The sequence below is a fragment of the Panthera pardus genome, unplaced genomic scaffold (assembly GCF_024362965.1).
Source record: "Panthera pardus isolate Hobbes unplaced genomic scaffold, ASM2436296v1 HiC_scaffold_21, whole genome shotgun sequence".
NCBI lineage: Eukaryota > Metazoa > Chordata > Mammalia > Carnivora > Felidae > Panthera > Panthera pardus.
This window is the reverse complement of record NW_026526777.1, coordinates 36,384,375-36,408,382: the sequence shown is the minus strand read 5'-3', so window position 1 is coordinate 36,408,382 and position 24,008 is coordinate 36,384,375. Positions and strand designations below refer to the sequence as shown.

The 24,008-nt window shown below is 42.4% G+C and overlaps 1 protein-coding gene across 6 annotated transcripts in view; it reads right to left on the bottom strand.

Moving 5' to 3' along the window:
* Positions 1 to 24,008, bottom strand: part of HHAT (hedgehog acyltransferase) — a 324,958-nt gene that overhangs the window by 282,727 nt on the left and 18,223 nt on the right. For 4 of the 6 annotated variants that reach the window (XM_019429308.2, XM_019429317.2, XM_019429288.2 and 1 more), the window contains 2 exons: positions 14,838 to 14,971; positions 1,404 to 1,471 (listed from right to left, as the gene is read on the bottom strand). In XM_019429308.2, coding sequence (XP_019284853.1) covers positions 1,404 to 1,471; positions 14,838 to 14,928 — 159 coding nt within the window. In that variant the 5' untranslated portion in view covers positions 14,929 to 14,971. Of the gene's footprint in view, positions 1 to 1,403; positions 1,472 to 4,551; positions 4,604 to 14,837; positions 14,972 to 19,299; positions 19,427 to 24,008 lie in introns of those variants that run through there. The other 2 variants (XM_019429298.2, XM_019429335.2) reach the window with 2 other exon arrangements.

Here is a 24,008-nt window from a genome sequence, read left to right as displayed (position 1 = left end):
CTCCCCCAGCCCTGCTATGGGGGAGTGGTCTGTCATGGAGAATCCTTAGCAAAGGTCATCTCCCCCAGACTCCGTGGCCTTGGCAGGGAGTCAAGCAGCTGGACTTGAAGGAGTGGCAACAGGAGCTGGGAAGTCAGCAAAGACAAAGCCCCTTTGTCTGGAAGTGGCACACACAGCAGGACTGAGCCTGCCCCTTGACAATGAAATCTGCGGTAGCTCCAGAACACGCTGGGGCCTGACTCTCAGTTCAGCTGCAGACGCTGCCTCCCAATCACTTCTCTTCTCAAGAGCTGAAGGTCTCTTAGTCTACAATGGGTTTGTTTATTTTTGCCCCTGGCAAACAATTCGGTATTGTCTGAAACGCCTGAATTGTAACTCTAAGAGAGAAGGAAAAAAAAAAGAGGAGATCACCATTTTGTTGTTGTTGTAAAAGATCCAATAGGGGAATATTCCTAAAGAATGGATCTTAAAGCTCACAAAGGGCTACCTCCTGCTACATCTCAAATTCCACCATGGCAGAAGTTTCCCAGATTTCTTCATCTCTGAAGTGAGCATGACACCATCCACTTTACAGTCTTACTAATATCCTAAAAGGGCTTTTTTTTTTTTTTTTTTTTTTGAGAGACAGAGAAACAGAACATGAGTGAGCATGTGCAGAGGGAAATAGAGAATCTTAAGCTGGCTCCACGTGGAGCCCAACATGGGGTCCTATCTCACAACTGTCAGATCTTGACCTGAGCTAAAATCAAGAGCCCGACCCTTAGGGGACTGAGCCACTCAGGGGTCCCTAAAAAGGCTTATTTAAATCAGAAACATTTACAAATGGATGCAGTGAATGAAAACTCAATTTACACCCAACTTTTCATGGGAACTTCGGGTGAGTAGAACAAAAAGCCAGGAATGGTGCCCCACACGAGGCAGGACATTCTTCCCAGTCCCAGAAAAACATAGGCCTTCCATCTAATAGAGTGGCTCCATACAAAGCCAGAGCTGGAAAGAAGGGACAGATTACCCTAGAAAATCAAAATGGAAATTGAATAAATTGCTACAATTCTAAGCAAGACCTGCAACTCTCACAGCAGAAAACTATCAGCACAGGCAGTGCCCAGTTTGGAAACGAGTTGTCTTCCAAAAGTTCATTTGTAAGTCGGGTGTTCGGAACTTGGAATGCATCCTTTTATATCCCAAGCCAGCCCACAAACACTGACGGAACTTCGAATACATCTGGCACACCACCCACGGCAAAAAATAAAAAAGCAATGTTTTTATATCATTTAAAAAATCTATCAAAGCTCTCAGAAAGACAAAGACACAGCTCATCACTGGCCAAATACAAAAGTGATGCAAAATACTGAAACGAGGTTTGAAAATTGAGAAGCTTTATCATTTACCCACTTAAGTACCTTCTTAAATCCTCCAAATAAAGTGCCGGCCTCCAGGTCAAACTGTCGGTCCAGTTCCTCTTCATGTTCTGACAAGAAGAAAAACAGTGTTTCATTAGTCACAAATCTAAATAAAACTGGGTTGGTTTAAAAGGAGACGCATGAAGAGAAAGTGTGCTTCCTGGAAAAGCTGCCGGTGGTCTCAGCTACAGGCATGGAAACGGGTCACACACCTTGACCCGCCGCACCAGCCTTCTGTGACCTAAGTTCCTGGAACTACGTACGTAGTGGGGCTGACAGAAATGTCCCCTTCAACTTGTAATAAAGGTCACAAATGGAGAGTGATCAAGAGAGAAAGCTTCCAGCACCAGGAACCAAGGGAGGAATTAGCAAAAATGCCTCACTTGTATAGCTGGTGAAAAATTATCTTAAACAGATCACACCACAAAATGATGATCACAGCTCCATGATATGGACATAATGCTAACAAGATTATAAAATGGAATCATATAATGGTAGTAAGTATAAGCATACAGTTGGTTTAAAACAGAAAGTATAACAAAATATTCATTCAAATACTTCTTAATGGTGTACAATAACCAGGCCCACATTTAATATATATCAGGAATGAAGCAAAACAAGACTGGCATGGCCTTTGCCCTCCTGGGGTTCATGGTACCCCAGGGAAGAGAGACGAACCAATAATGATAAATTACAACAGTGCTGATGAATACCATGTAAGGAAGTGAGGAATGTTAAGGTGTCTGTACGACGTCCAGTAGGTAGCCCGATGGGTATGAATGGAGCTCACGAGTACCCTAAATTGGAGATGAGGACTGAGGAGTCCTCAGCATAAGGGTGATGAAGCCACCAGAATGGCTGAGATCGCCCCCAAAAGGCACAGAGTGCATAGACCAGGGAAAACCAATGCTCATCAGACCAACACCCTACAAAAGCCACAGAAGAACCAAAAAGGAACTACCCAGAAAGATTACAGGAAAACCAAGTGAGTGTGCAGTCATTAAAAAATAATCACGAAATGATGCTGGTTTCACAGTAGGATCCAGGGGCAGATTCACACACACTAGAGGCAAACAGCAGCCCGACCCTCCAACCACAGGCAATACTGCCTCCAGGAACAACAGAAAAATGAGGGGTGGTAAGCACTGGCCCAGGGTGCCCCAGGGCACAACTCGAGGACACATTCACACTGTATCCTGAGTGGTCCAAGAGGTGCTGGGGAGATGTGGGATTGAAGCAGGGCTCTGGTCCTGTTACTGCTGTACACACATCACGGTGTGTGTGTGTGAACTGTGCACAGACTCAAGTCCCAGGGAAGAGCCCACAAACAAACAGAACATTATGCAATCCAACAAAGAAATAAAAGTAACAGGAACCTCCTAAAATTCATTAACATAAAAAGGGTGGAAAACCTCTAGGCCTCTGGCCTCTTCTGTTTTGGCTTCACTAACATACAAAGAGCAACCTCCAGAAACATCAGAATTGTGCAGAACTGAAACAAAGCAGAAACCTGCTTTTTTTTTTCTTCTTTTTTAAGAGTACAACGCAGAAGCAGTGAAATTTTACAGGCTAAAGCATCAGACTTCTTGAAACTGGAACAGAGCTCCCTTTAGTGGGAAAAAGGAATCCTACACAGATAGAATTCCTACTGACCAACTGAAATACTATAGGAGACACCGTCATACAAAATATAAAAAGATGAAATTAATTTTAGCATATTTTATTTATCTCAACATGGAATCAGTATTAAACAATTATGGATGAGTCATTTTACATTCCTTTTTCTAATTCTTCAAAGTCCAATATACATGTTATCCTTACAGTACATCTCAATTGGAAACGGTCACATTTTGAGTGCTTGTATGGCTAATGGCTACAGTATTGGACAGCACAGCTCTCCACCAAAAATCCTCTCTCAGGTTTAGAGAATTTCTACAATTCACCCTCGTCTGATTTCTACACACACACACACACACACACACACACACACACACACACACACACAAATACATTCGCAACCCCTTTGGAAATCACTGCCTCCAAACCATCTTAAGTTAGTTGACAATGTGCTGCTATGTAACTTGGTTGAGAGAAGAGAATGGCCGCTGAAAACGTGTAGCGGGAAATCCTTCCTGAAGAGCTTCAGCCTTCAGAACCTCTCCAACGAGACCCTCCAGGTAGGGATCCCATATTCCCATACTAGAGGCAAGAGATTTCATCATACCTCACACACACTCAAGCAAAAGGACGCTGCAAATGGAGAAAGGCCTTCCCTGCCTGAGCATTTCTCTCCACACCACACAGGCCTGTCGGGCAGAGCCAGCTCTTTCTTCGAGGTGCCCTGGTTCTATCTCCCAAAATTCCGCGCTCCACAAAACTGCCTGAGAGCATAGAAATGAAGCAATTTCTGCTGATGAGCCCTCATTACTAAATCAGCTGTTGATTCTCCCCACTCCAACCACCACCCAACAAAAGGATACATCAAAGTCCCATTCTACCTACTGAGGGAGAGGATTTGCATTTTAATCGATGCCAATGAGCTGTGGTGGTAAACCATTTACTTAAAAGCACTAACTAACCTACCCTTTTCACCCTCAACATTATGATAGGAAACCATTTCTGGGGTAGGGTGGGGGTAATTAGAGGGCAATAATCAGGAAGAGGGGGAAACACACACACACACACACACACACCCTCGTATGACACCAGCCACTGCCAGGGACCAGCACACCCAATCATGGCTTAACATGTCCTGCTGTTTCTATGCATTTGAAAAATTCCAATCAGCTCCTACTGATTCTTTATTTCTCTAGGAAGCCGCTGGGTACAGCAGACTGTGGCAGTAAGTAAATGAGTGGAGAAAGGGAGCAGAAAAGATGGGCTTCTCAAGATAAGAGAATTTAATGGTAAGCACCTCTCAAACATTCATATGAAATATAGAGAAGGATGGCAAAGTGCTGGTTTTTCCAGGACAACTCCTGAGAAATGGGAGGCCCTCTCCTCCCTTCTCCCAATTCCCACTAAGGGAATGAAAACTTGATTTGGAAATAGCCCAAGCAAAAGCAAATCAAATATGTAAATAGGATGCAAAGCAATATATAACATAAACAGCCTTCAAATCTAATAGGGCTGCTCATCTGCTACTCACCTGAAAGAAGCCAGGCCACCAGGGGCGCGACTTGCATGGAAATCCTTAGGGCTCCAAGAAAGGAGGAAGCAGCCCGGGACTGAGATGGAACACTCCAGCAAAGAGGAAGCCATAAACTCCTGCATTTCTCTTGTGTTGACACAACAGGGAGCCCCGGCCGGACGAGTGAGGAGCTGTGGAGTCCAACACTGAGGGTTGCCTTCAAATGCCCTCCAGCCCAGGCCCTGTCTCAAGTCACCGTAAGAAGTTTACCGCAGGTGTTCAGAAAGTAGCCTCTCTGGAAGCCGACACTCCCCTCCTTTGAGGGCCAGGGTCCACAATGGAGGAGAAGGCCAGACAAGCCTGAGAGGATAGGCCAGGAAGCTTAGATTCCGAGTAGGAAAGCCGGAACTCAAATGTTTCCTACGACCCTGGCCACAGGTGACAGGGGAAAGAGGGTCAACTCGAACATGAAGCATTGCCAAACAGACCACTAGGAGCCTGAGCTGTGACACCACACTACTGATGCTAGCCACGAAGATAGGCTGTCCACTTCTTGGCTCCCCCAGGGGCTATGCATTTGGGTCCTTTCACAAAAGACCTGTTGACTAAAGGGTCCCCGGTGGCCCCTTCCACGGTTATAAGGGCAAGGCCACCTGTTGGAAAACAGGACCAGTGGACGCCCCCCCATTTCCCCTCCCAGAACTGGGCCCTCCAGAGTTGCCGGTTCGTCTTGCAACCAAATTCCTCTAGTCACAAAAGCAGGGAGGATAACTTTTCTCCTGATGACAAAGCCCATCCCTCATGAGAAGTTAGTGTGTTGTATGAACATGACAAAGAATCTCTAAACGTGCTGCTATATCCTTTCCTCATAAACAAAGACTAGGGGTAAGTGAGAAGCACAGGTGAGTTTAGGAATAAACAGGTAGAAGGTGAAAATGCTCAACTACAGTTGTATCCCACTTTAAGAACAACTAGTATATAAACAAAGAAATTTGATGTGGCAACTCAAATCCTTTGTTGCATGTTTGCTTAAATATCAGGGCTTCCTGGTGCCATGGAGTTTATTTAGAGAAACATTAACCTCGGCTCACTGAAGATTTTTAAAAACAAAAATAAAATGTCTGTGAAATGGAAATGCCAATTTATGGAAAACACCGTTCTGTTTAATATCCAACTAATCCTAATATCCAACTTTTCAGGCAGAGAGCACAGCATAACAGCTAAGCCTGGGCTCTGTAAAGCCAAAAGGATCTAGGGTAGCCTACTGTTCATTACAGAATAATCGTCACAGGAAAAAAGTGGTAGAATTTATAAATAAACCCAAGAGATTGTATTTTGAGAGAGCAAACAAATACGCTGAATAGACAAAACCTTTGTAAATTCCCTAAAGCAGGAAAAAAAAAAAAAAATGAGACATGTACGTTTCAAAACATTGTATGACATGGGGCACCTGGGTGGCTCAGTTGGTTAAGTGTCCAACTTTGGCTCAGGTCATAATCTCATGGTTCATGAGTTTGAGCCCCACATCGGGCTCTGTGCTGACAGCTTGGAGCCTGGAGCCTGCTTCGGATTCTGTGTCTCCCCCTCTCTCTGCCCCTCCCCTGCTCATGCTCTGTCTCCCTCTGTCTCTCAATAATAAATGTTAAAAAAAAAATTTTTTTTAATAAAAATTTTTTTTAAAAAATTAAAAACAAAAACATTATATGACCTACAACTGGATATTAATACATTTGAAAATTTCAATGAAATGGAAAAATATAGGGTGCCTTCTGGCTCAGTAGGCAGAGAACATGACTCTTGATCTCAGGCATGTGAGTTTGAGCCCCATGTTGGGTATAGAGATTACTTAAAAATAAAATCAGAGAGGAAAGAAAAGTATAAATTACTCGAACTGACTTCAGAAAACCTAAATATAACCTGAAATAACTGAAAGATACTGAAGTTTTCAGTGAATCTATCTATTTCCAGAGACCCCACGCCCAGACAAACTTACAAGTGAAGAATATCAAACTTTGATGCTGACATTTCGCACACTATTTAAACAGTTCCATAACACGACAGAAAATGAAAAGTTTCTCCATTCCTATTATAAAGTTAACAGAATGCTAATACTGAAATCTGATTAAGTGGAAAATAAAACCACAGGCCAACGAATCTCACTTAGAAATTAACTAAAAGAAAAAAACTTGGAAACAAGGCATGTATTTGAAAATACCACGGTCAAAGGTTTGATGTAGGAATCCATATAAACTAGACTGCAAAATTTATTTCTTTAAAATATCATGTCAACAGCTTGAAAAGGGAAAACTACGCAATCATCTGTATAGTTGCTTTAAAAATGAATTCAACATTTATTGCTAATTTTAAAAATTTAGTAAAGGGGGCTAACCAGATTCATTAGCATGATTTAAAAAAAAAAAAAAAAAAGCAAAACTTACTCAATTTTTCAGTAATGGTAAAAACTATAGAGGGATTTCCATTAAAGTTAGAATTAAAAATTGGGTCACCTGGGTGGCTCAGTCAGTTAAGCTCTGACTTCAGCCCAGGTCATGATCTCACAGTTCATGAGTTCGAGCCCCGCGTCAGGCTCTGTGCTGACAGCTTGGAGCCTGGAGCCTGCTTCGGATTCTGTGTCTCCTTCTCTCTCTCTCTCTGCCCCTCCGCAGCTCATGCTCATACTTTGTCAAAAATAAATAAACTTAGGGGCTCCTGGGTGGCTCAGTCGGTTAAGCGGCCAACTTCGGCTCAGGTCATGATCTCACAGTCAGTGAGTTCAAGCACCACGTCAGGCTCTGTGCTGACAGCTCAGAGCCTGGAGCCTGTTTCAGATTCTGTGTCTCCCTCTCTCTGACCCTCCCCCGTTCATGCTCTGTCTCTGTCTCAAAAATAAATAAACGTTAAAAATAAATAAATAAACTTAATTTTTTTTAAGTTAGAATTAAAAATAGCATTCTTTCTCAACTACTACATTGTTCTAAAAGTCCCGGCTAGGGGTGCCTGGGTGGCTCGGTCAGTTGAGCGTCCGACTTCGGCTCAGGTCATGATCTCACGGTCAGTGAGTTCGAGCCCCGTGTCAGGCTCTGTGCTGACAGCTCAGAGCCTGGAGCCTGTTTCAGATTCTGTGTCTCCCTCTCTCTCTGCCCCTCCCCTGTTCATGCGCTGTCTCTCTCTGTCTCAAAAATAAATAAACATTTAAAAAAAAAAAATTAAAAAAAAAATAAAATAAAATAAAAGTCCCGGCTAAACAATAACAGAAGAAACAAAACCATTAGTATCAGCTGTGGATGATATTGTCTAAACACAAAAATCAGGAAAAATCAAAGATAAGTTAATGGGACATTAAGAGAATTCAATAAACTGTTGGAATATAACATACACAAATCAAAATAAATACCTTTAGACCAGAAATAATTAGCTACAAGTTACAGGAAATACAATAGGAAAATTTCCCAATCATAAAAGGAAAAAAAAGAAAGAAAGACTCTGAATAGAAATTTTTGCAGGACCTATTATGAAGAAGGCCAGGAAACTTTATTGAGGGAAACAATAGACCTTGAATGCACAAAGAAAAAATACCATATCCCTGGGTGAAAAAGTACAATATTATAAGAATGTTAATTATTTACAAATTAATTTCTAGGCTTACTGTAATTCTAATGAAAATCCTGTTGAGATTTTTTTTTAGAATAGTTTCAAATATGTATACAAGAAGAATAAACCAGTAAGAATAGCTAAGTGTGGAAATGAAGAAGGATGAATAGTAACTTACTCTATCAGATACTCAAATATTTTATAAAGCATTTTTAATTAAAACCGTGCAGTTAATGATGTGTGAACTGATTGAGAAATCAATGAAACAGAGAAGACATGCCCACCCCTCAAACAATCTGGGGTATATGTAAGAATTTAGCAATGATTGGGCCGCCTGGGTGGCTCAGTCGGTTAAGTGCCTGATTCCTGATTTAGGCTCAGGTCATGATCTCACAGTTTGTGAGGTCAAGACCCACACTGGGCTCTGTGCTGACAGCATGGAGCCTGCTGGGGATTCCGTGTCTCCCTCTCTCTGCCCCTCCCTAGCTCGCTCACAGCCAGCGCGTGCTTGCTCTCTCAAAAATAAACATTTAAAGGGGCGCCTGGGTGGCTCGGTCGGTTAAGCGTCCGACTTCAGCTCAGGTCATGATCTCGCGGTCTGTGGGTTCGAGCCCCGCGTCGGGCTCTGTGCTGACAGCTCAGAGCCTGGAGCCTGTTTCAGATTCTGTGTCTCCCTCTCTCTGACCCTCCCCCATTCATGCTCTGTCTCTCTCTGTCTCAAAAATAAATAAACGTTAAAAAAAAAAAAATTAAAAAAAAAAATAAATAAACATTTAAAGAAAAAAATATTAAACAATGATCAAGACTGCATCATAATTCAATATAGAAAGAGTTAATTGTGTTTGGTTATCTATTTGGGAAAATTTTAATTTTTTCCCCTTCATATGATATACCAGATACATAGAAGATGGGTTAAAGAAGAAAGCTCAAGTTGCTGAAATACAAGAAGAGAGATGTTTTCCAAAAGAAGTATTACTGGCACAACCTTCCTGGAGAAGGGGAAATCTGTCTAAAACCTTAAAAATATTCATGCAGTTTGACTCTATGACTCCTCTGGAAATCCTTCTTCCAGAAATGCTTCTGAGAAAAGCTATCAGGTACAATACAACAATACAAAGAGATTCCTTATAAAATAACCATTCAACTCATACAGTTGGAACATAATGGAAGAGAGCAAACCCAAAGAAACAATAAGGAAGGAAATAAAAGCAGAAATCAATGAACTGGGGCACCTGGGAGCCTCAGTCAGTTAAGCATCCAACTTCAGCTCAGGTCATGATCTCACAGTTCGTGAATTCGAGCCCCACATCGGGCTCTGTGCTGACAGTTCAGAGCCCGGAGCCTGCTTTGGATTCTGTGTCTCCCTCTCTCTCGGCCCCTCCCCTGCTCCCTCGCTCTCTCTCAAAAATAAACATTTAAAAAAATTAAAAACTAAAAAAGAAATCAATGAACCAAGAAAAAAAAAAAAAGGAAACAACTGAGAAAATCTAATAAAGCCACAAGCTGAAAAGATTCATAAGCTCTCTGGCACAGTTGATCAAAGCAAAAAACTAGGAGGAAGGGAGGGAAGGAGGGATGAAAAGACAAACAAGGGAGGAAATTAGGGAGACAGTGAAGGAGAAGATGTAAAACAAAATACACAATAAGAGAGAAAAGCAAACCACAGAAACAAACTATTTTAAATACGAGTATTACGAACAATACACTAACCAAACTGAAAACCCACATAAATGTATAGATCCTCAGAAAGCTACAAAATGTCAAAATAGGTCCAAGAAGAAATAAATTTGAACATAAACCAATAAATAAATTGAAACAGGAGTCTAAGACTTCCCTTCCCAGATGTTTTCCCAGGTGACCTCACAGCATTCAGGTTTTCACAGATAATTCAACTGTTTTCATGTCAAGAATTACACCAGACTGACATGAAAACAACAATATACGGCCCTCTTTTAGGTGTAAGCGTTAACAGAGCTACCACATGGCATAATCTCCTCTTTCTTCATGTTAAGTGTATGCAGAGAGACATAAAAGTGTCCTACATCTACTGAACCACGAGGGCATAAACTTAACGCAGTAGGTCTGGATTAGCCACAACGTTGTCGAGCGCCAGGGGAGAGGTCACCAAGCATAGCAGATCACCACCACCCCACCCCACGTATTTCCAGATGACTTGGAGATGCTCTATGCCTGGTAGAGTCGGGAGGAAGAAGGGGTGCTCTGTTCAGTCCCTGCTGTGAATTTACCAAAAGATTCCATTTGACTAAGGCCATTAAAATCAGTCTGCTGTCCCTAATGGCCTGGCAACCGTGCTTCCACAGACAGAGCACAGTGAACAGGATGCCTGCTCTATGCCCAGAGAAAGCAGCCGTGCAGATGCCCACTGGTGGCATTTCACTTAACGGGTAAGTTTTGAGCCTGTAATATGTTCTAGGCACTATATTTGCTCCAGATACAAATGTCCCAAAAAAGTTTACAGAAGACAGTTTTCCCAGTGACCTACTTCTACCGTGTGGGTAAACAGCACTTTTCCCCAAATTAGACAGTAAGACAAACAGTAAGTCAAACAGCATGACCACCTCTGGGTCAGCTGAGGTGTAGAAAAGCTTTGTGCTATCCACAGAAGGATTCCCTCCACCCCGATCCCAGCAGCTCCCATGACACAGAAAGGGAAAATTTTATTCCAGTGGGATACAATTTTAAAATTTAATAGAATAGACAGAAGAGCTTCCTCTTTTAAAGCAAGGTGCTTTAGGAATTAAATTATCAATAAATAGGAGAGGCAGAATAGGATAAAATATTGGGGCTAGAGTTGGACACATTGGAGTTTAAACCCAGTTCCATTGGAACTTATTAGACATGTTACCTTGGATAAATTACATTTTTCAGCCTCTGCATCCTCATCTGGGTAAAGAAGTACAACACCCATTGTGGTAAAGAGACTCCAAAGATGACCGCCATACATTCCATGCACAGGCGTGCTGCCCCAGCCATATGGAGGTATAGTCTTTCCTCCCCCTGAATCTGGACTGTGCTGTGGTTTGTTTTGACCAATAAATGAGGTAGAGGTGAGCTGTACAACTTCCCAGGCTGAGCTTCAAGAGATCCGTAGCTTCTGCTTTTGGGCACTTGCAGTACTCCCTCTTGAACCCAGCTGCACTGTTAGGAGAAATGTAAGCCATGTGGAGAGCCATGCAGACAGAACCTCTGCATGCTAGCTGACAGCCGCCCGCTGAGGTCTTGGCCAGCCATGTGAGCGAGCCACCAGATGCCTGCAGCCCCAGCTAACACAGAGCAGACCTGCCCTGCTGAGTCCAGGAGAGGTTTGCTAAAAACAAAGTCTCACAGACCACAAAAATGAATTAGTGTAATCCATAACATCAATAAGACAAAAAAGAAAAACCACATGATCATATCAATAGATGCACAAAAAGCATTTGACAAAATCCAACACTCATTTATGATTAAAAACTCTCAGCAAACTAGAGATAGAAGGGAACTTCCTCAACTGGATAAAGAACATCTACAAAAAACATACAGTAAACATCATACTTAATGGTCAGAAAGCTTTCTAAGATCAGAAAAAAGGCAAAAGTGTCCTCTCTCACCATTCCTTTTTAATATCATAATGGCAGTCCTACCTAGTGCACTAAGAAAACGAAATAAGGTATACAACATGGAAAGGAAGAAATAAAACTGTCTTTGTACTCAGATAATATGAATATCTATGTAGAAAATCCAAAGAATCTACAAAAAAAAAAAAAAAACTCCTGGAACTAATAAGCAATTATAGCAAGGTTGCAGGATACAAAATAAATACGCAAAAGTCAGTTGCTTTCCTACAGATGAGAAACAAACAAGTGAAATTTAAAACTGAGAACAATACCATTTACATTAGCACACCAAAAAAGTGAAATATCTAGGTATAAATCTAACAAAATACATACAAGTTATATGTTAGGAGAACTAGAAAACTCTGATAAAAGAAATAAAAAAACTAAAAAGACAAACTGAGAGCTATTCCATGTTCATGGATATTGTTAAGAGGTCAGTCTTACTCAACTTCATCTATAGAGTCCATGCAATCCAAACCAAAATCCCAGGAAGCTCTCTTGTGGATAATGACAACATGATTCTAAAGTTTATATGGAGAGGCAAAAGATCCAGAATGGCCGACACAATATTGAAGGACAAGAACAAAGTGAGAGGACTAATATCACCCAAATTCAAGACTTATTTTTTTTTTAAAGAATACTTAGTCTAATTTTTTCTCAATGTTTATTTATTTATGAGAGAGAGAGAGACAGAGCACAAGTGGGGGAGGAGCAGAGAGAGAGGGAGACACAGAATTTGAAGCAGGCTCCAGGCTCTGAGCTGTCAGCACAGAGCCCGACACAGGGCTCAAACTCACAGACTGTGAGATCATGACCTGAGCCAAAGTCAGACTGAGCCAGCAGGTGCCCCCCCAAATTCAAGACTTATTACAAAGCCTTATGACTCAAGAGACTGTGGTGTTGATGAAAGAACAGACAAATAGGTGAATGGAACAGAATAGAAAGCCGAGAAAAAGACCCACATAGATACAGTCAACTGACCTTTGACAAGGAGCAAAGGTAATACAACAGAGAAGAGATATTCTTTCAACAAATGCTGGAACTAAATGTCCACATGCAAAACAACTGAATCTAGATGCAGACTTTACACTCTTCACAAAAAATAATAGCAAATGGATATTATAGATCTGAATATAAACACTACTGAATCCTTAGAAGATAAGGTAGGAGAAAATCTAGATAACCTTGGCTATGGGAATTACTTTTTAGATACCAAAGACACAATGCATGAAAGAAACAATTGGTAAACTGGACTTAACCAAAATTTAAAGTATCTGCTCTGTAAAAGACACCATCAAGACAGTAAGATGACGAGCCACAGACTGGAAGAAAATATTTGCAAAAGACATGTTATCCAAAATACACAAAGAACTATTAAAACTCAAAAAGAAAATAAACAACCCAATTAAAAAATGGGCAAAGACCTGAACACCTCACCAAATAAGACTATATATATATATATATATATATATATATATGTATGTGTATACGTATATACATATATACAGTCTTATGGCAATAAGCATATGAAAAGATTCTCCACATTACATCAGGGAAATGCAAATTAAAACAATGAGATACCACTTACACACTTACTAGAATGGCCAAAATCTGGAATACGGACATCAATTTATGGAAAAGACTGCCTCATAAGGTGAAGCCTCATGATGAAGACGGCAGAGGGACATGGTAGAAGGAGCCAGCTCTCTGACGCTATCTAGACACAATACGAGGCTTGTAACAATTATGTTGGAGGCTGTGTTTCTGCTGCCAAACGTGTCTTCAGAGTAATAAATATACCATATCATAGGGCTGTTCTAAAGATTAAATGAGACAAGATACAATACATGAAGTATCTAATACAGTGCCTGACATACAGTAGGTTAGCTCCTCCTACATGGGCCCTGGGAGCTCAAAGGCTCCAGTAGGGGAATGCAAATACTTGGCCAGACTTGAGAAAACAATAGTGCTCATCTACTTTAGATGATCCATCTCTGCCACCAAGTTCCTGACTCTGAGTGAGACATATGTAGAATGGGAGAAAAGTCAATCCTGGTGATGGACATCCAAATCAGTCTGAGTAATATAGAAGGAGGTAGGTGTTCAGGGCAGAGCACTCTCAACTTTGCAATTTTAAGTGGACTTTTCGCATACTCTCCTGTCTTCAAGATAAAGTCCAAACTCCTCAGATCAATATGCAATGTCCTTCACAGGCTCTCCCTGCTTTTTGATCTAGGCTCAACTCCAGCCACTGTCCCCTCACACTCTACACTCCAGTCCTCCCGAGGGGTTTGTAGTTGCCAGACCATGCTATGCTTCCTCACACCCCAAAGGCTTGTCCATTTGCTTGCAAACCCATCTCTGTCCACAGATCCTCGGACGCCTTCTCTACCTTCCTGGCTCCTGTTCTGCCTTGACAAAGCCCAGAAATTATCATCAACTAGGAAACTGTCCCTGACCACGCAAGAGGCCATCTTGGTCCCTCCACATTTCTGTCTCCCATTCTTCCACAGTATGGGAAGTTTTAGTGGCACGTGGCCACCAAGCTAAGGACAATGTTCCCCAGTTTCTCAGCTGTGGCCATAAAACCTGGTGCTGGTCAACTAGGGGTAAGCAGAAGTGACAAGGGTAACTTGCCCAACAGGAGGGTTTCCATACCCCTTCCTATGGGCTGAAATGCAGATTTAGTGATGATTCTTCTTCAACAAGCATATGAAAATCACTAAACACAGCAGAACGAAAGGATGAAAGGAGTCTGGGCCTCCAACACCTTGAGCTGCCTCCACATATCTCAGAAGCAATGAGGGTGGAAGAGAAACATAAGAGGTTACTGCAGATCACCTCCACAGCCTTCAATGGCCATTGAATCAAACCTTCCTATTACAGAAGACCAGCCACCGGATCCCCTCGAAGTTCCAGGATGAGGGTGGAAAATTGCATTGATTCAGGTCATGGACTCAAAGTGTCCCAGACAAGGGAAAGCAAAGCAGGGTCCAAGTTATCCCAAGCCCATTAGACAATTTTTCTGACTCTCCTACCTCTGAGTACTTCCTTCCTCCTTCCTTTCTTGAGAGAAGTTCAGGAAAGCTGGGGTCTTACCTCTTGAGACTTTGTAAACTTCATAGAAAGAATATAAGTGGAAGCCTAGTGAAGCAAATAGGTAAAAAGACAGTTCCCATCGGGGCAGCATTGCTCCTCGTGACAAAGGGTCTTGGCAGACACACTGAGAGTTTCTAGGAAGAGAAACAGAAATAAAAACATTAAGCCGCAGACATGACACTAAGGAACAGAATCTTATCAGTTCACTTGCTCTCCTAAGGACCCATCACTATTTAAGGTGATTCCTTCTGCCAGTAACTGTCTGCATCTTGCATCCAACATGCACACATACACATACACGCACACACCCTGCCTGCCCCGGGTTGGGCAGGTCTTCCCTATGAGCTCCCACAGCACCCCATCTGCCTCTGCACCCCAGACAGTTGTGTGTTCAATGCCTGACACGCCTGCCTCCCCCTATGGGGTAAGCGTTTGGAGAGCAGGGACCATGATTCACTGAGTCCCCAGTAACCAACATGGGCTGTGGATTGTAGCAACAAGGGAATAGTGCTCCATGAATAATAAATGGCTTCAAATCCTGAATAGAAGAAAAGTACAGATCTCTAAAACTCTTCTAAGCCAACAGCTTTAACCTCCTCATTCTCCCCTTCAGATGTCATCTGAAGTCGTTTATATGAATGGATGAATGAAAATTACTGTCTTCCATCTTGTATAAACTTAAGGGAGGTGAATAATGTGACTCCCATCAGCTATGGCAGACACTGCTAGCAGCCCACCCCATAATGTTTAGTCTCCCTTCCTATACAGTAATGGAATTTTTAACTGAACGCATGGATGCTAAGCTCAACTATATAGTGTAGCCATGTGTGGGCATTTGAATAGCCCTGGGTGGCTCAGTTGGTTAAGCATCCAACTTTATCTCAGGTCATGATTTCATGGTCCGTGAGTTCGAGCCCCACATCAGGCTCTGTGCTGACAGCTCAGAGCCTGGAGCTTGCTTCAGATTCTGTGTCTCCCTCTCTCTCTGTCCTCTCCCTGCTCATACTTGGTCTCTCTGTCTTCTGCTCAAATATTTGTGTATAGTCCTGCGTAGAAGGCAATGATCATCCCCTTCCTGCTGGGAAAAGCTGGAACAGCCACATGGGGACAAGAGGTGAAAGCCATGTGGAAAAATAAGATCGAGAAGCCTCAGTCCCTGACTCCGTGTACCACCTCACCCCCAAAACTTCCCTGGACCATTTATACCTATACTATCAAATGAAAGAGAAATGCACTTCCAGGTTGTTTAAGCCTCTGCTATTCTCAATCTCTCTCTTACGGCAGCCATGTCTATATTCTACGTATTATTAGAGCAGGTGATAGGAAGTCCTAAAATTCTTCAAATGAAATCATCAGCTCCCAAGCAACAAAAAGTTAGTTAAATGGCTCACATTGTTTTCCTTAAGCCTCTCAAATATGTCTCACTGTGGATGCCAAATTAAAATAGGAGCAAAATTTTAAGCCCCAAGAAAATACTTCCTCATATGGGACAGTAATGCCAAAATCAGAATTCATACATTATCTCATTTTATTTTCACAATACCCTAGTGAAGAAGGTGGAGCAAGAGAGACAGGCAATTCACAGATGACAAATGTGAAACAGGATAAGGCCCCACAGTCAGAAATAACTGAGCCAGGGCTCAAATCCAGGTCGTCAGACCACTGGGCCCCCCATGCCTCCCCTCAGCCACGGCTGGCCCCATTAATGCCCGTTCACAAAGTTACTCGTCCCTAGAGCCTGGCTCAAAATCCGCCACGCCCAAACTCCTTTCTCCAGGCTGAGACAGCAGAAAAAAAATACACACTTCGGCTTTCATAAAATAGAAGGCCAGAAGTCAGTGGTCCTCCAACCAGAGTGCCCCTTGGTAATGACCTAAACGCTGCTCAGGCAGTTTGGTCTCCTGCAACTGAAGGCATCCAGAAGTAGGCACTCGTGCTTTCAATCCCACTCAGCAACAACAACACCTTCTCAGGTCCCCCTGCTATTTTTCAGAACCACTTCTGGCTTTAAACAATTCTACTCACACTTCATTTTTAAATACCTGGCATCTCCTATAAAACTTCAGAATTTCTTTCTGGAACTTTGTGGGAATATGGTAGTCTCCACTTTAGTGGGAAGTTAACTTTAACCTCTGGGTTTTAGGAGTCTCCTTTCAAAGGATGTTAGTATTATATTGGATGGTCTCCTCACCTCATTAAGAATATGTGATTAGTTGGGGCGCCTGGGTGGCTCAGTCAGTTAAGTGTCCGTCCGACTTCAGCTCAGGTCATGATCATGCGATTTGTGGGTTCGAGCCCTGCATCGGGCTCTGTGCTAAAAACTCAGAGCCTGGAGCCTGCTTAGGACTCTGTGTCTCCCTCTCCCTCTGCCCCTCCCCCATTTGTGCTGTGCCTCTCTGCCTTTCAAAAATAAACATTAAAAAAAATTTTTTTTACAAATATGTGACTAGCAAGGGCTGAACTCCTAAAAATGCTACTGAAAAGTGAACATAATCTTAAAGATTAAATGAAAATTCTAGAAGCCCTGCTGTTTAGCAGCTTTTCAGGGACACTGTCTTCTAGGACAATTCCTCTGCATTAACAAGTTAACTTTCGGGGAACTAGAAACCCTTCCGTTTTTGGTGCTCCTCGCTGTACTGTGTATATCTTGCAGACCCACACAAAGATACACAGTCATGAGCAACAAAGCGGCAGGGCTGTATCTTCACATCTAAAATTTGGGGACTGGACCAAATAGCCTCCATCTGCCAGCACGCTGGGAAATTCTGCACCAAGCAGACCTAGGGGGGAGTCCCGGCTCTGCCATTTGCTGGCTGAGGAACTTGAGTGGGTCACAACCTCTTAGATAGGTTTCCTCATGGGGCTGTTGAATGAATTAAATGTAAAATGCTTCTCCAAGGCCTGGCACAGAATTAGTACCCAATACTATATTAGCTACGATCCGTCCAACTGGACCAGTTAGTGAATTTAATTCCTCAGAAGCCTACCTCGCCAGAGCCTGGTTTTTCTTCCTGAGCTGATGAAATATCACTGACCCTCCGTGGGGCGTGGCCATGCCCTCTGCTGCTGAATGGCATCCCCAGAGCTCTTGCTAAGGTCTCACACCTTGTCCACACCCCAGCCCAACCCCAGGCCACCAGACAGCAAACACACGGTCCTTGGAGGCCACCTGGACAGCTTTCTGCCCAACACATCTTCCTCACCACTACTTTGCTAATCCTCAAAGGAATTACATGCATACTCCCTCCTGTCTTATTTCATCCCTCACAGTTCCAGGAACACCACCTCAAAACTCTACCACACAGGCACTCAAGTGTCCTTAACAGTCCTCTCCTCCCAACACCACTCTTTTTAACTCTTGCCCACCCATCTCAAGAAAATTCCTGGGGCACCTGGGTGGCCCAGTCAGTTGTTAAGTGTCTGACTCTTGATTTCAGCTCAGGTCATGATCTCACATTTCGTGAGATCGAGCCCTGCATCAGGCTCTGCACTGACAGCGTGGAGCCTGCCTGGGATTCTCTCTCTCCCCTCTCTCTCTCTGCCCCTCCCCAGCTCTCGCTCTCTCACTCTCTCTCTTTCTCTCCCCCCTCTCTCAAAATAAACAAACATTGAAAAAAAAACAAAATTCTTCTCCCCGGTGTGTTCCATATTCATTTCACCTGTGCCCTCAGAAATGAAATCAGAGTAGATACATTTTAAAGCATTTAATGACCCAACAGCATCAAAGAAAAGGCAAGTTGGACATTGGAGAATATAACTAGAGCTTTTTTAAAATGCACAAACCCACAAAGGTGCCCAAACACTCTCAGAAAATTCTCAAGTTTCTATTTCTCATTCTCTAAATAAGCATGTTCTTTAGGGATGGGCTATCACAATGAAATCAAAGAGGTCCTTCCTCAAACGTGTAGGTAACACTTTGCTGTCCTTCACGCATGGATCCAGTCCTGCAGCAGCATTAGCAGCTAAGTGGGCATCTGTGAGACCGCCTAGAAACTAATCACCATTTGTAAATTACTTCTGCAGGAAAAGCCAAACTATAGCAGTACAGCCTGTGTTTAGTAAATGTCTACCTGATCAATCTACATACACGAGGCTGTACCATTCATACATGAGAGCAAAGGAGGGATGCAAAGATGTATGACAGGAGAGGGAAGTGTCTGAGAACACTCCCACCTTAACGGGAATATTGGTCAGGACTATGAAGAAGCAAAAATGTAGCTAGTGGAGGTGAAGGGAAAGCAAGAGCCATGTGGCAGAGGGCCTTAAACATACAGGATTACAAATTTGGATTTGATTTGCTGAAGAAACCTCAGGCTTGTAAGCCAATCGAACTATTTGAGTGAAGCTTCAGGAAGAAGTCCTTTGACGCTGTGGTAGTGTAGAGGCAGAGAGGGCAGCGATTCGGGTGGAAGTACAGAGAAAGTGCTAGAACCAAGCAACACAAAGGAAAATTAAGTCGTACCTAGCTTGAAATTAGTCCAGGAGGCAGGAGGATTAAAGAAGAGGAAAACTACGAACACAGAACAGCAACTCCAAGCTGGAAGACCAGAGTATCTCAGAGCTAAGTATTATTGATGATAGGAAGATATCTGAGGTAAACGAAGACAAAGAGGTAGAAAGGACATTTAACATTAGGTGTTGGAAGGAAATCACAGCAGGTTTCTCTGGGATCAAAGGGAAAGAAGTTAAACTGGAGTAACAAGGAACTTTACCTACATATTGGGATGCAAGAGCCCCTGAGGCTGGGCATTCGAAAGAAGTATTTATCTGGGGACTGTAGAACTCAAGAGACCCACGGAATAAAATCTTCGCTGTAAAAAGGCAAGAATTCCTCAGCTAACAGTTTTTTCTATACCGAAGTAACTCACATTTGCATTTACTTTGTAATTTAACACTCCACCTGCTTTCAAAGATACCATCTACTCTAATCCTCACCAGGAGGGCTAACTGTTAGCTCTTTTTCAGGAATCAGAATCCTGCTTGGGAGGGGTGGGGGGGGGGGGGGCAGGCAGCGATCTGCCCAAGCACACAGAACAGCCAGTGAGGAACAAAAAACGAGAACCCAACTTCCCAGCTCCGCTTTTACAGGCAGAAATCCTATTCCTTAATCTTGGCAGAGAAGCATAGCTCACTATGCCAAACCCCAAACTGTGCATAAACATAACTTGTGTAAGATGCTTTGCCCCAGCGATTTCCAATACCACTTTATTTTTGATGCATGCAACAAATGGATTCGACAACCACTTCCATTTCAAACGTTTCCTGCTCCTTAGTCTTGATACCTAGCACTGAATGAGCTATAACCACATATCCACATGCACCAGAGGACTGTAACACAGCACTCTTAGCACTGAGCTAACAATCCTTAGATACCAGCGTCACCACGATCACTTCTACCAACTAACTGTTGCTCCATGTCCTAAAACTGAAATCTTCCTCCAATGGCTTTTCTTATAGTTCGGTAACAGCTGTACTATAGTAAGTGCCAGTTACAGGTTATCTATGCTAAGAAAGAACTTTACAAGGATTAGCCAATCGTCACAACAACTTTTTGAGGTTGCTACTTCTGGTACCCTCATTTAACACAAGCAAACTAAACCAAAGCCCAGAAAGGTCAAGAAACTTGCCCCAGATCAGACAGCTAATAAGCAGCAGAGCTTAGCTTCATACCCACCAAGTCCAACCCCAGAGCCTTCCGTCAGCCACCTCCCTATTCTTACAGAGTGCACCAGATTCATTTTTTTTTCAAGGTCTATGATGAAACCAATCTGTCAGGAAAGCTAGAAGGTAATACAAGCTACACACAAGCAAAAGAAAATTTTAAAGTTATATGTAATTAGATACTCCCTTTAGGAAGAAAAGAAAATTTGTAAATCAACTAGATGTAATCAAAATACACCCGAACCATCTAGCTCGTACATTCCTTAAAAGATTGACTGAAGAAGACAAACTAAACCAAACCAATTTACTCAGATATAAGAAGGGGGAGTCAGCAGTTACACAGAGATAAGGGCCAAGTAAAATTGAAATCATTCTAAATTTAGGAACAAATTTAGCACTCTAGAAGTCACAAAGTAGTAAAAGTAAAAAGAGCATGTGCACACTGAAATGACGATGGCTTTCAAGAAAATGAAATAGTAGGGCAATATTCTAACACAGTGGGAATAACTGTTATGAGACTTGCTCTTTTCTAGGGTCCCATTTGATGAAACAGAAACTTATTTTGCAGAACATAAATTACAGGGGCTCTCACCAGGAAACCAAATCCAGACACACCGTGTCTTCTCACATCAGTTTTCCCCAAACCCTACATAAGAGTCTTCCAAAGAGTCTTATTCTTTTACTCGTGCAACACTAACGAAAAAAACCACTTCTCCAAACCCAAAAAACCCTTCACTAACACGGGGATGATTAGGTGGGTTGGAGGAGGTCTGCTGGACTGCGCAGAATGTCTAATCACAGAGTATTTTTAAATACACACTAGTTCCAAGTATGCACCAAAACCTCATGTATCGGTTTTGTATCACTGCACAATAAACAACACATAGCGGCTTAAAACGACAAAGATCCATTTTCGTCATGATTCTTTGGGACGCGATCCAAGCCATTCTGCTGATCTTACCAGGCATCACTCACGTGACTAAGTCACCACACAGCTCAACAGGGACTGGAGGGGCCAAGATGACCTCACCCGTGTCTAGCGTCAGGTGCCCGCTGTCAGCTACGGGCAGCGGCTCTCCACGTGGGCACTCAGTAGGCCTGACCCTTCACAGCATGGTGGCTTCAGGGGTTCAAAAGATCAAAGGCAAATGGGGCAAGGTCTCTTAAGGTGCAGGCTCCAGAATTCACAAAGCCTTTTCTTGGTCAAAAGACCAGTCCAGACCCAAGCAGGAAGAGAAGAGCGATTCCATCTAATTTTGAGAGCACAGCAATGACAACTTCAGAGGGGGCAGGGACACAGCCAACCATTCCAGTATGTCAGAGTTACTAATACATCAATTCCGGAAAGTTAGTGGGAAAACTACAGTTCACAAGAGAGCTTTAGTACACGTCACAAAAGTTGTTATTTTGTATATAAAATGAAAAAAAATACATGTTCCCCAGATCAGAATTTCAAAATCAGTAGGGCCCCTACGGCCATCTGGTCTCATCTCTAGCCAGTTTGGGAATTCCTTTTACTATAACCTACCTATTTCCCATAACATCACGAGGCAGGGAAACGTTTTCTAAGAGGTCCTGATTATTATCCTGCTGTTTCCTCAAACTGTCAAAAACCATCCCCTCTATTTTTAAAAAACCTTCTGCCACTTAGTCTGATTGTACCTTCTGGAACCAAAGGCATGGAGGCAGGGTCACAAGAGGATTTAGAGATGGCTCTGGAGTGAGAATGCCAAAGTCCAAATCCCAGCTTTGCTACTTTCCAGCTGTATGCCCTAGGACAAGTTGCTAACCTCTCTGTGCCTCAAGTTCCTGCTCTATAAACAGGGATAACAGCACCCCTCACGGGATGCTGTGAGGATTAAATGAATTTACAAAGAGATAAACAGTGCCTTGGGCATAGTAAGTTCTAAAATGCTATTCTTTTTGTTTTTAATGTTATTGTTCTTATACTAAAAAGGCTTAATTCTTCTCTCCAATACTCCTCCTTTGAATATTTAAAGACAATTAATGACACACACTCCATCCCAAACCCTCTTCCAGGGCACACATCCATGAGTCCTTCAATCATTTCTTCAGTGACTTGGTTCCTAGACCCTTTACTATTCATTCAGTCAATTGTCTCTTTATAGTATGGGTACCTAGACCTGAACTTAAAACTCCAGATGTGGCACAGAGAGTAGGGCAAGACCATCACTTCTATTCTTCCAGAAACTACACTTCAAATAATGAAGTCTTAGATGCATTTCTTCATTTAACACGTATCAGTGAGCTCCTGAAATTGAGGGACTGTGCTATTTATGAAGACAAAATATAAAATCCCATCTGTGAGATCCCCCAAATAGGGCTCTCCCAGAAATGCCCATGTGCTAATCCCTGGAACCTGTAAATATACTTCCTTACAGATCAAAGGTATTTTGCAGCCATCATTAAGTTAAAGATGAGGACATTATCCCTGATTATCCACACAGACCCAATGCAGTCACAAGGGTCCTTCTGGGAGGGTCAGAGTAAGGGACCACAAGCAAAGCAAAGCAAAGCAAAGCAAAGCAAAGCAAAGCAAAGCAAAGCAAAGCCTCCCCTCGAGCCTCCAGAAGGAACAGCAGCCCTGCCCAGCCATTTTGGACTTCTGACCTTCAGAACTGCAAGGTAATAAACTTGGGTTGTTTTAAGCCACTAAATTTGTAGTAGTTTGTTACAGAAACAATAGGAAACATAACACACCTGCCACTTGGGAGAAAAGTATCTAACTGAAAGGATTTACATTTAAAAAATCAGAATTTTTTTTTTTTTTTAAGTAGGCTTCCTGCCCAGCGTGGAGCCCATTGTGGGGCTTGAACTCACAACCCTGAGATAAAGACCTGGGCTGAGATCAAGTGTCTGACGGACACCTAACCAACTGAGCCACCCAGGCACCTCAAAAATCAGAATATTTTTAATCTGCTATAAACTTAAATTGCCAGAAAATTAAATCTAAAACAAAATTTTGCATTCAGTTCTCAACTTGACATTTTTTAGTTTCTACCTCACACTGATATCAGTCTTAATATCAAACAGAGCTCTAAGTCTTTTTATATCAACTGCAATTAAGCCATACCTCTGCTGTTAAAGACTGCCAAAAAGGAGTCACTTTTATAAATCCCTAGTTCACAAAAGCTACTGATGTGATATTACACTGTCTCCACTGAAAATTCTCAACCTGTTTTGAGCCTTTTTAATCACCAAGAGTCATGCCAACTATGTCTTACACTCCCCAGATTAGGGGCATCTGAATGAATCAAAAATTTTTATAATACACTATTTTAAGTAAACTTTGCATTAAAATGTACTTAAATTAAAATTAAGACTTTCAAAAAGCAGACTCACTCCAGTAATTGCCTTCAGATTTAAAGCAAAATGCTTCAAAAGTCCTGTGTGTCCTTTCCTGTAACTCCACTAAAGGTCACCACGAGCCTGACTCCTATCGTCCTAGTTTATTCAGTTGTGCCTGGCTTTGAACTTCATATAAATAGA